Genomic DNA, 12,299 nt, shown 5'->3' with positions numbered 1-12,299 from the left:
CTATGCCTTGCTCATTCAAGTACCTGTCCAGGTGCTTAAATGTTGTTACTGTTCCTGCCTCCACCACTTCCTCTGGTAGCTTATTCCAGATACTAACTACCCCTCAGATCCCCTTTAAACCTCCTCTCTCCCACTTTAAACCTATGTCCTCTAGTTTTAGACATGGCTATCTATCTCTCTCTCCTCATAACTCAAGCCCTCCAATTTAGGCAACATCCTCGTGGATTTTTTCTGCACCCTCTCTAGCTTAGTCACATCTTTCCTGTAGTGCGGTAAGTACCCACAAGTACATTAAAATAGAATTACATATTAATGAATGTAGATGCAACTCTACTGCAACATTGGGGTGGGAGGAAGGGTGTCATTACAGCTCATATAAGGAATCCCATTTGAAATGCAGATGAGAAAGTGACAACAGAAAGTCAAGCTACCATGCAGTCTACCATGCAGGATCTTGTCAAAAGTCTTACTGAAATCCATGTAGACATTATCTACTGCCTTGCCTTCATTTTTTTTTGGTTACCTCCTCAAAAAAGTCAATCAGTTTTGTGAGAACTGATCTCCCCTGCACAAAATCATGCTGATTCCCACTAATCAGTCCCTGCCTTTCCAAGTAAACATAAATCCTGTCCCTCAGGATCTTCTCCAACAACTTCTACCCCTGATGCAAGACTCACTGCATGTGGTTTCCAGGCTTATCGCTACTCCCTTTTTGAATAATTAAAAAGACATCCCCACTGCCCTTCTTGAATAATTAAGATGCACAAGATCCATGGTGACTTGGCCATTTGGGTTCAGCATTGGCTTGCCCACAAAAGACAGAGGGTAGTGGTTGATGGGTCTTATTCTGGTTGGAGGACTGTGACGAGTGGTGCTCAGCAGGGATCTGTACTGGGACCTCTGCTGTGACTTGCATGAAAATGTGGATGGGTGGGTTAGTAAGCTTGCAGATGACACTAAGATTAGTGGCATTGTGGATAGTGTAGAAGTGTACCAAAGAATACAGTGGGATATAGATCAGTTACAGATATGGGCAGAAAAATAGCAGATGAAGTTTAAGTCGAGCAAGTGTGAGGTGTTGCACTTTGGAAGATCAAATGTAAGGGGAAAGTACACAGTTAATGGCAGGACTCCTAACAGTGTTCATGTACAGAGTAGTCTTGGGGTTCAAGTCCATAGCCCCCTGAAACTGGCTTCACAAGTTGACAGGGTAGTAAAGAAGGCATATGGCATGCTTGCCTTCATTAGTCAAGGCAGTGAATTCAAGAGTCAGGAAGTTATGTTGCAGCTTTATAGAACTCTGGTTAGGTCGCATCTGGAGTTTTGCATTCAATTCTGGTCGCCCCATTATGGGAAGGATGTGGAAGCTTTGGAGAGGGTGCAGAAGAGGTTTGCTGCCCGGATTAGAGGGCATGTGCTATAAGGAGAATTGGACAAACTAGGGTTGTTTTCTCTGGAGTGGGAGTGGCTGAGGGAAGATCTGGTAGAAAGTTTATAAAATTATGACATAGATATAAAGGCATAGATAGACAGTCAGTATCTTTTTCCCAGGGTCAAAATGTCTAATACTAGAGGACATGCATTTAAGGTGAGGGGGGAAAAGTTCAAAGGTTTAGAGAATGGTTCTGAAATGCGCTGCCAGGGGTGGTGGTGGAGGCAGATACGATAGAGGTGTTTAAGATGTTCTTAGATAGGCACATGAATATGCAGAGAACAGAGGGATATGGACCATGTGCAGACAGAAGGGATTAGTGTAATTAGGTATCATTAGTTTAATTTGTTTGGCACAACATTGTGGGCCAAAGGACCTGTTCCTGTGCTGTACTATGTTCTAATTAGAGGACGTTAGCTATCCTCCAGTCTTCTGGTATAGTGAAGGTGCAAAAACCTCTGTCAAAATCCCAGCAATCTCCTCCCTTGCTTTCCTTAGCATCCTGGGATAGATCTACCCTAATGTACACTAATACTTACAAGACTTCCTCCTTCCTGAGTCAGACATGCTCCGGAATATCAGTGTCCCACTCCTTTAATTCTTCAGCCTCCACATCCTCTTGCCTGGTGAATAATGTTGAAAAGCATTCCCTTACGACATTGCTTATATCCCTTGGCTCCACATATAGATTATCCCTTTGGTCCTTGAGGGAACCTACTCTTTCCTTAGCTACCCTCTTGCTTCTACTACATATATGTAAAAGGTTTTAGGATTCTCCTTACTTCTACTTGCCAAGGACATAAACTAGCAATAAATTGTAGTTAGGATCTATAGGGTTTTATATATAATGAACAATGTGTATGAGGAGAGATACAAAATGATATCAGAAGATAAACATGCAAAATGTTAATACTTCATTCTTGTTCCTGTTATTTCAGGTTACATTTAATAATGAACCATGTTTTGGTCCTGGGGTGACACAGGAATTCTTCACTCTTTTCAGCGAGGAGCTCCAGAATGATGAAAGGATATTTACAAACGATGATGAATCTAACTTGCTGTGGTTCCCCAACAGGGTAAGAAATACAATACTGACCAACCCTGAAATATCAAAAATCCCAATCTCATTATTTTTCCTTTTTTTTTACATATACTTCTAACACCTAGATAAGTGTGAATTTTTATAGATGAGAGATCAAATCAAAATATAGGCACCAATGCCCTCATGCCATTTAAGTTATTAGCACTTTTAAAAAGCTTAATAAAGGGGCTCTGTTCTGAGCATGCTTTCTATTGTTGACCTAGCCATCTTGTTTCCAGTTGGTATGTGATTAGCTTGCTAAATTTGATGCCTTGAGGATGTTGGGTAGAAGGCGAAGTTGAGTATGCTTCAGTGAAGGCATCAACAATGGTTTGGAACTTGGCCGCTGAACATGTGCAGATGCAAGTGTCATCTGAGAATGCAGCTTGACTTATGTGGGTTGGTTAACCTCTCTCCCAGGCCAACATCCCTGGTATTAAGGCCCTTGTTACACTTAGATCGCTACATTGGACAGGCTACGTCATTTGGATTCCTGACATCAGACTTCCAAAATGGATGTTTTATTTCGAGCTCTGCAGTGGGAAGAGATTACCATGACAGAGCTCGGGCAGAGGAAAACACTCAAGGATGTGCCCAAAGCCTGAGTAATGAGTAAAGAGTAATGAGGCCATGTATTAGAAGCAAACAAGTGGGCCTGCAGAAGTGGTGAAAGGAGCATACCACTTACCCACCCTGCCTACTCCGTCAGCTGTCCCCTGCCCCATCTGTGGAAAAGTCTGCAGTTTGCAAATTGACCTCATCAGCCAGCTCAGAACTGACAAAAATGGAGTCTTGAGGGTCCACTTGACCTCAATGATGGAGCAAGCCCCTTTACCATCGGCTTTCTCTCTCAGCCTCATAGAAGCCAAGAATGAGCAACAAGTGTCACCTTTCCCAGCTTTGCCCACACCCTCTGGCTGAATGTTAAATTTTAAAAACTGCCACTCTATAGCGATCCAGCAGAGCTATACAATTATTGTTTCATGTTTAAATACCCCAAGAGTAATGAAATACCAACATTGTAGAATAAATCTTACTGGTCTATGTTCCCACAGTTTAGACTTATTCAACTAACAATTTAGATTTCTTAAAATTTGTGGCAGGATCACTAATTCAACCCAAGATTACCTGTCCAATAACATAACCATTGTGCTACCGGACCCAATTATGATAGTTTTGTATTATTTTAATATTCACAGGAAACAGAAATGGAAGATATATTTCACCTGGTGGGAATTCTTTGTGGAATTGCTCTATCCAATAATTTTGTTTGCAACTTTCACTTCCCTTTGGCTTTGTACAAAAAGTTGCTCCATGTGCAAACAACACTGGAAGATCTGAAGGAACTCTTGCCAACAATAGGAGCGTGAGTGAAATTCAAATCTATTCACTTTTTAATCCCTAAATCACCTAATCTTTGTAAAGCAAATTTCCCATCTGTGGTGCCTGTGGAAAAGCTATCATCTTGTTCAAGGTTCTACAAAGAGTGATGATGAATTGCCCATAAAAATGGGAATTTAAAATATGAAGTCAGCAGTCTATTTCAACAGTTAGCTTCTGATCAATGTAAAATGATCAATTTACAAAATGTACTTTCATAATCTTGTACATCTTGCATTGAAACTAGCAATACAGTGGCAACTCTAACTTTCAATGACTGTATTTTTATTCTGGATTGCAGGTCACTCCAAGATATGCTTAACTATGAGTATGATGACATTGAAGAAGAGTATTGCCAAAATTTTGTGGTAGGTTTACTCTTATCTTGTATCACCAATGAACATGTTAATTTAAAACGATTAACAAATTGAATGGAAAGACTATAGTTCAAGCTAGAAGGTACTTTGGGGTGTAAATCTCCCATCCTTATTCAGTTTGCCCTGTATGTGATGCCAGACAGATTTGATTGACACCGAAACTGCCCAACTCAGAATGAAACCAGATGGACATCCCATCAGCAACCCTGGCACTGAATTACTGGATTTAGATGTGGAAATGTCACTTCCAGTCCAGAAAATCTTAAGTCCTCCTCACAAATGTCTGGGGACTGGTGTGTGGACTTTGGATGAACTGCCCCACAGATTGGTCAAGCCACAGCCTGACATAGTCATATTCACAGAATCATTTCTTAACAGATGTGTCAGATTCCTTCATCTCAATCCTGGAGTCCATTCCTGTCCCACCAGCAGGACTGACTTACCAGAGGTTGTGGTATAGTCTGTTTGAACCCTGTGTGTGCTCAACATTGTTGGTAAGGAAGGAGTGATCCCTGTTGCTTCTTCTCAGTGGTCTCAGCATACTTAGACCTTTCTTGAAAAATAACATTTCTTCAATCTCTTCTGTGCCTTTTAATTACACCTCTCTTCTATTGAAGTCCTGTTCCATTGCAGTACTTCACAGAAGTGAGCTGCATCTTAGACTGTAGGGATCCTGCCCTACAAGTTAGATTGCGCTTTTACCCAGGAAGAGGCCATGGCAAGGTTAGAATAACAGGCCTGTCATGTTCTGAATTCCAGAGACAGACCTATTCAGGAACAGAAATTCAGTGCTATATGAATTAAATGGATTCATGTGAATTTTGTTACTAAAGGAAGAGAAAATCATGATGAAATCTGAAGGTTTTGAACTTTGTTTAGTGTTGTGGAAAAACTAGGAGAAAATTGAACCATGCGAGGTGTTTTGCAGGTAGCCAAAGAGACAGAGGACGGGAGAGTTGCACATGAACTAATTGCTGATGGTGCCAACATACCAGTTCAAAAGCATAACAGGTAAATGTTCTTCATTAATGGAAAATGTTCAGGTCATAAGCGGAGCTGGTGGATGTGGGCTTAGGGTGGCAGTCTCCTACACATCCAAACCCAGGTGCTAAAATAGGGTGGGCGGGCACCTCCCAGCTACCTGGTTATAAGACTACTTTGTAACAGTGAGCCACCGGAGTAAAGTACACCTCCCCACCCCTATATGAAATGTCATTGCTTCAGGTGGGTTGCTAAATTAATTTGTGTTTTGGAAGCAACACCACAGCTGCATTTACAGTAATGTAAGATCAAATGTGGGTGCCTGGGCCACATTTATTTCATGCATAGTTGGGTATTAGCCAAGGGTGGCTACTTAATTCAGTAGTGTGCAGAGCTTGTAATTAGAACTCTCCTCTCTCATCCAGTTTTCTGCTATGTCTTGTTGCGTGACCTGATTTGATGACAGTTAATAGTCCTACCAATTATTGGCTCACCTATTCAACCACTCCTTGTTATGTCCAGCAGACAGCACCCTTAGAGGTTTCTCTCATGAGAACCTTCTTATGAGGAAGGGTTATTCACTTTACTCAATTCCCTACCAAAAGAACTTGATTGTTGAACTGATGGGGTTGGTGGGGTTGTGGGTGTATGTCAGAACCCTTGTATAGCTCAACAAAGTTCAAAGGCTGACTTAGCTACCCCATTTACACAGGGAATGACCTGCAATCTGCCTGATCTATATTGAGTGAACCACATTACAATGGATTTGGAATCACACAGATCAACTGGTGATAAAGGGACAGTCCAATAGTTTCAAGGTCCCCAACAGCTATTTATTATTTAATTAACTGAATTTAAATTCCATGTTTTTGACAGGATTTGAATGAAATGTCCCATATTGTTGGTCCTGGGCTCTAGACTACTGGTTCAGTAGCAGGACCACACAATACCAATAGCAGATTTGCCTCTATGAGCCTGAATGGATCAGGACAGCAGATTCTTTTCTAGTGGATGTTCCCAAATCTGCTGGATTGACACAACAACCTTTTCACTGAGGCCAGCTTTTTGTTAAGATCAGCTTCTAAACTTCAAACTACCATTTGAACTCAATACCTTGGCATTACATCACCATTAAACTACTTGGTTGACTGAAGGAAGAGCCGCTATTTTAAATGGAACATGTTCCTAGATTATCATTAGTGATTGATGCAGTACTATACGATAGTAACACCAAGGATTTGATGATGAACATTATGCAATTGAAACTAAATTTGTGACTTTATTCTTCACTTTCACTATCCCATTGGAGCTTCTTATTCGAAATATTTATGTAAATGTGTTGTCCATGGCAGTCTAACAAAAAAATTCAATGGCAGCATTTTAAACACTGAGTTGAATGTGAAATTCGATACAATTTTTTGAACACTTTGCACCTGCCTAAGTTATGCGTTTTAAAGAAAGTCTATTTTCTTTTAAAATAGGAAACAGTTTGTTGATGCCTTTGTGGACTATAAGTTTAACGTTGCGGTGGAGAAACAATTCAAAGCCTTTTCTGAGGGTTTTAGGAGAGCTTTCCCACTACCCATTGTGGATTTATTCCTACCAGAAGAACTGATGGCCATTATCCATGGAAACACCAACTACAATTGGAAACTTCTGGAACAGGTATGCTCTGCGTTCCACATTTACTATTGAATGTTTGTGACAGTTCCTGTCCTCTATGTTTACAAGAAGCGAAGGCAGGGATTAGAATGTATTAGGAATAGTCCAAAAACGTTACATCATTATTAAGCTTTCATCCTAATCCTTGAGGGTATTTCATGACTTAACCCACTAAATGGGAATGAGTTCATCTTCCTAAAGCACAGGCAGGCAGGAATATAACAGAAGCAGGTCATTCAGTTGCTCATCCCTGTTCACTATTGAACTAGATCATATCTTTTCAGTGCATCAATTCCCACTGACCCATCCATGATCCAAATCCCTGGAAACATGCACTAAATAAAAATCTGTTAACTTGGTTGAAGATTATCACAGTCAAGCGATCAGTCTGGACTGTTGAGCACAACAGTCTGGGCTTATTCTCCACACAAAATTTAGATTCGAAAGGTATTGAGTATATGAGGCGAGAGTGGGATATGGGCATTGAGATAGGGAATCTGCCATTATTGTATTGGATGACAAAGCAGGGTTGAAGGACTAAATGGCTTACTCCTGATACTGTTTTGTCTTCTGTTTGCTCTTTAAGGTGAACAGAAAAAATTGCATGACATTATTCTAACATGGAACAGCTGAGTTATCCCTGATGTCATGATGAATGTTAATCCCTCAATCTTTTTCTTCTTCAGCAGTCCCTCAGGACTGCTTCCACTCCAGTTTTGTGGATTCTGAGGTGTCTGATGAGGCCAATGTGGGAACCAGACCACCTCACAGATAGGTCAAGAGGTGGCTTATGGAACAGAAGGGTGGTGGATAGTATGTGGCCACTTACACAGGGCTTCTGTGCACTTCTGACGTGTGATCTTGAGGTTCTCAGTATCATCTCCAATGTTCCTTCCCCACCCAAATGGTTCCGGGTCCTGATGCAGGGTCTCAACCCAAAACATCAACTACCCCTTTGCCTCCACAGATGCTGCTTGACCTGCTGAGTTCGTCCAGCAGTTTGCTTTTTGCTCCAGGTTCCAGCATCTGCAATCCCTTGCATTTCCATTTTACTACTTCACTGTGAAGTCTCTGCGTGGTACACTGACTTTGAAGAAGTTTTCCTCCACTCTTCGATGGGAGTTCTGTGATTCCCTTTCTCACTGCTCCATGTGGTTCCTACTGCTTTCCTGCTCTTTGACTACAGTCTTCCTAAGGCTCGCTACTACAGCCATGTGTCCTCCTTCAGTGCTTGTCTTCGCCTTGTTCTGCGTGGGTTCCAGCTCCATTTTCAGGCCTCTCAGTTTAGTCTTGGTCAGGATCTCAGGTATGTACATTTAATTCACTGCTTCTCTCCATGGTTTTCCCTCCAGATCCCATGCTCTATCATCTCTGCCCTCTGTCTCTTGCCCGCTCTCTCCCCCAGCTCCGGGCCTCGCTTTCCGAAATATGCCGGGGTCCGCAATTCTTCTTCGTCCTCTGATGGATCCACTCTTTCAACCAGCAGTTCTCTGTGTTTCTGACTTCCACAATCATAATTGGATCATAAACTCACCCTATCCAGGCCCCTGATGCTGTGTGGGGGACTCCTCGCTCTTCTGCCTGTCCTGATACAGGGCTTCGACCTGAAACGCCAGCTATCCCTTTGCCTCCACGGATGCTGCCTGATCCACTGAGTTCCTCCAGCAGTTTGTTTTTTTTGCTCCAGATTCTAACATCTGCAGTCTCCTGTGTCTCTACTGGCCAGGATTCCAAGGAGTCAATGGGGATGTTGCACTTTTTCAGGGAAGTTTTGAGCACATCCTTGAATCTTTTCCTCTGTCTTTTTTCATAAACACTATCGATGAAACAGATTACTATCACATTACTGCTGGTTACTGCTGTGTTTTCTACATTACAAAATTGACCCTACTTCAAACAAATGCACTGGGTGTAAAGCTCTTTGGAACATATTGAATAGGACCTTAAGAATGCTATCAGTTTTTTTTTAAAAATCAATTGATGAGCATCTATTTTCTTATGGCAGACAAGAAGTGATGCAGATTTTCGCTACCAATTATGTCTAAAAGTACTATCTAATCTTACTTCAATATAAAAGTATACCCTTATATTTAGAAAAACAGAAACTTTAAACATTTTAACATCTCATCATCCGGTCTCAAGCCAATCTTTGTTTTCTATCTGCAGAATACCACCTACTATGGTTATCAAGCAACTGACAGAATAATTAGAGATTTTTGGGAAGTTTTTGAAAGCCTGCTAGGAGAGGAGAAAAAGCAATTTATTGGTAAATATGCTCAAATGTGTATTAATAGTCATATGTGTCTTAGCATGAATCATTTCTAACACAGGATTTAGATGCAACTGAGATTCATATTGTAATCAAGCAGAATGGATAGATTTTAAGATAGAATAAAATGGTGGAAGCACTCAGCAGGTCCAGAAGAACCTGTAGAATGTGAAACAGAGTCATGTTTGAGGTCCTAGTCCGTTCATTGGATCTTAAGATGCCAAATTCATGGTGGCTTAAGTGTACAACTTGTTACCACAAAGAGCTGTTAAGAGAAAGCAAGATAAACATCAAGGGAAACAGGAATAAGGAACGCTGATAGTATATGGTGAGAAAACCTGAGAGGAGGCTCAAACCTGGCACACCACATACGCCTGTAGAAAACATCTGTACTCAGTGAGATCTTAGCTTTAAGCAAAATCTGTTTCAGAGTGTACAGACTGAGACACGAGGAGGTCAAACAAAGGGCGTGCAGTTTATTCCAGGGTTTTTCAGAGACGTTCTTTGGAAGTTTCTATGCAGCTCAGAGTTAGTCACATGGCATCCAAAAAGGGTGTCGGCCTCAAGGAAACAATTATTGCTCACAACCTATAAACATATTATAGTCGACATTGACTGGTTGGACCAAGTGGCCAGCTTCTGTGCTGTATATTAGAAATATGATAGCTGGTTCTTTGTGAGTCATAGTCATACAGCACAGAAACAGACCCTTTGGCCCATCATTTCCATTCATTTTTGTTTTATATGGACCCCCTACTGTGGAATTCCCAAGGAATTGGAATTGGTTGGAATTGGTTTATTATTGTCCCATGTACCGAGGTACAGTGAACGACTTGTCTTACATACTGTTCATACAGATCAATTCATTACATAGTGCATTGAGGTAGTACAAGGTAAAACAATATAAAATGTAGAATATAATGTAACAGCTAGAGAGAAAGTGCAGTGCAGGCAGTTATTAGGGTAGATTGTGAGGTCAGGAGTCTATCTTATCGTACTGGGGGACCGTTCAATGGTCTTATAACAGCAGGATAGAAGCTGTCCTTGAGCCTGGTAGTACGTGTTTTCAGGCTTTTGTATCTTCTGCCTGATCGGAGAGGGGAGAAGAGAGAATGTCCTAGGTGGGTGGGATCTTTGATTATGCTGGCTGCTTTACCGAGGCAGCGAGAAGGAAGGCATTGAGTAGGCCATTGATTTTTGTTTCAGTGACATTCCAATAATTCACTTTTTTTTTCAAAATCTTGAATTTTAAAAAAAAATTTGAATTTAAGTTTCCTAATTCCTGTGGTGGAATTCACTCTCATCCTTCCAGATCTCTGAATACTAATGACTTTGTTACTGTAGCCTTACTATATAGCAATTTTTTCAAGCTATCAGTTGGTGCAGGGATGCACAAAGAACCAGCTATCATATTTCAGATGCAGCGGACAAATTTATATATCAAAGGAAAAATGCTCTATGAAGGCGGCACAGTAATGCAGCTAGTCAAGTTGCTGCCTCAGTGCCAGAGAACTGGGTTCAATCCTGACCTCCAGTGCTGTCTGCGTGGAGCCTGTACGTTCTCCCTGTGACTGCATGGGTTTCCTCTGGGTGCTCCAGTTTTCTCCCACATCCCAAAGAAAGCAGGTTGGCAGGTGAATTGGCCACTGTAAGTTGCCCCTAATGTGTAAGTGAATTGGAAAATTTGGGGGTGAGGGATGGGGATTAATGTAGGATTCATGTAAAATGTGTGGTTGATGTTCGGTGCACTGGATAGGCTGAAGGGCCTTATTCCCAGCTATATCTCTCTATGATTCTATTTTAACTGGTCTACATAATTCTGACTGTGACTTTTATTTCAATGTTCTTCTTTTCCCATTTTTAGCTTTTTTGTCAGGAAGTGAGAGACTCCCAGCAGGTGGGATTGGAAGAATTAGCATTAAAATATGCAGACCTAGGACCAATTTCGAACCGGATTTATCGTACCCTCGTGCATACACCTGCACCAGGAGCCTGGAACTCCCCAATTACAGCACAAAAGAACTACTGAGAGAGAGGTTACTTCACGCAATTGAACACACTGAATTCTGTGCAGAACCACCCTAATATCTGCAGTTGATCTAAAACTATGTAGTTAATCTAAGATGTCTTAATTGATCAAAATAAGTTATGGCAGAACATCTGTTTGATAACAATGCAGAAATTTTCCATGGTGTTGCTGCAGTTCTTTAAAACTCTCTCTATTGAAACCAGTAATGCACACCGATACTATTGAGTAATGTATTCCACCTTTGCTAAAATGGATGGTTGTGAAGGAGCCATATTATTTGCATTTAGGAAGTACATTTTGAACTATTATTGGCATAACAAGTATTTTATCATGTACAAAGCAAAATCACTGTGGAAAGTGAAAATCTTAAAAAAAAACCCAGAAAATGTGAGTTTACTTCTGTATTTATGTTGAATTAAAATAAATAACTATTTTTTTATTCCTCATTGTTCCAGAGACTGTTATTGAATTCTAAAAACTTCTTTGGGTTCGGCTTGGTTTTGGAAGTGGACAGATTAGGACTGGTACAGGAAAAATTAGTAGGGGAATAGGATTGCTCTGTGAGCAAGTAGAGACCCAATGGGCTGAAATGGCCTCCTATATGATCATCAGTCATTGTTTTTTTTTCCCCCACTGGACTGCTGCCTCAGATGTTGGTTTGATAGGTTGCTGTGAGTGTTTACGAGTTCTCTTGAAGAATGAGCCAAATGTTTCACTTGATAAATTGGACAGATACGTGATATCTTTGCATGTTAACATGAACTCAATGACCTTGCTAATACGGCTTCAATGAGGATGATGCAATTAGGGTGAAGTTCCTGGATGCAACCAAAACTGGTCATGGCTGCCCCCGTGTGGGGAGTGACGGTACAGCAGCTTCATTTATATTCATCTTAACTGCACCTATCCCAAAATGATGAGAGGAAAAATCAATCTTGCCCCAAATAATTGCTGCAATTCCTAATCAAATTCCATCTGGAATTTGAGCTCAAATTGTCAATGCCTCAATAACAGAATTAACCTGGGTACTTTTTATTTCAAGGATGAAGCTGGGTACAGGGTAAAGTGCTGATTCTCAAATCAGGATT

The 12,299-nt window shown here is 41.0% G+C and overlaps 1 protein-coding gene across 1 annotated transcript in view; it reads left to right on the top strand.

Annotated features, from left to right (window-relative positions):
* The window catches only part of herc56.1 (HECT and RLD domain containing E3 ubiquitin protein ligase 56.1), a 100,483-nt gene extending 88,898 nt beyond the window's left edge, over nucleotides 1-11,585 (top strand). Inside the window, exons 42-48 of the mRNA XM_052041017.1 lie at nucleotides 2,371-2,508; nucleotides 3,713-3,879; nucleotides 4,195-4,265; nucleotides 5,203-5,281; nucleotides 6,733-6,916; nucleotides 9,080-9,179; nucleotides 11,047-11,585. Of these exons, the coding sequence (XP_051896977.1) occupies nucleotides 2,371-2,508; nucleotides 3,713-3,879; nucleotides 4,195-4,265; nucleotides 5,203-5,281; nucleotides 6,733-6,916; nucleotides 9,080-9,179; nucleotides 11,047-11,267 (960 nt within the window). The 3' untranslated portion in view covers nucleotides 11,268-11,585. The remainder of the gene's footprint in view (nucleotides 1-2,370; nucleotides 2,509-3,712; nucleotides 3,880-4,194; nucleotides 4,266-5,202; nucleotides 5,282-6,732; nucleotides 6,917-9,079; nucleotides 9,180-11,046) is intronic.
* Nucleotides 11,586-12,299: the final 714 nt, after the last annotated feature.

The sequence above is a fragment of the Pristis pectinata genome, chromosome 2 (genome assembly GCF_009764475.1).
Source record: "Pristis pectinata isolate sPriPec2 chromosome 2, sPriPec2.1.pri, whole genome shotgun sequence".
NCBI lineage: Eukaryota > Metazoa > Chordata > Chondrichthyes > Rhinopristiformes > Pristidae > Pristis > Pristis pectinata.
The sequence above is the reverse complement of the archived record's forward strand: the minus strand, read 5'-3'. Positions and strand labels throughout refer to the sequence as shown.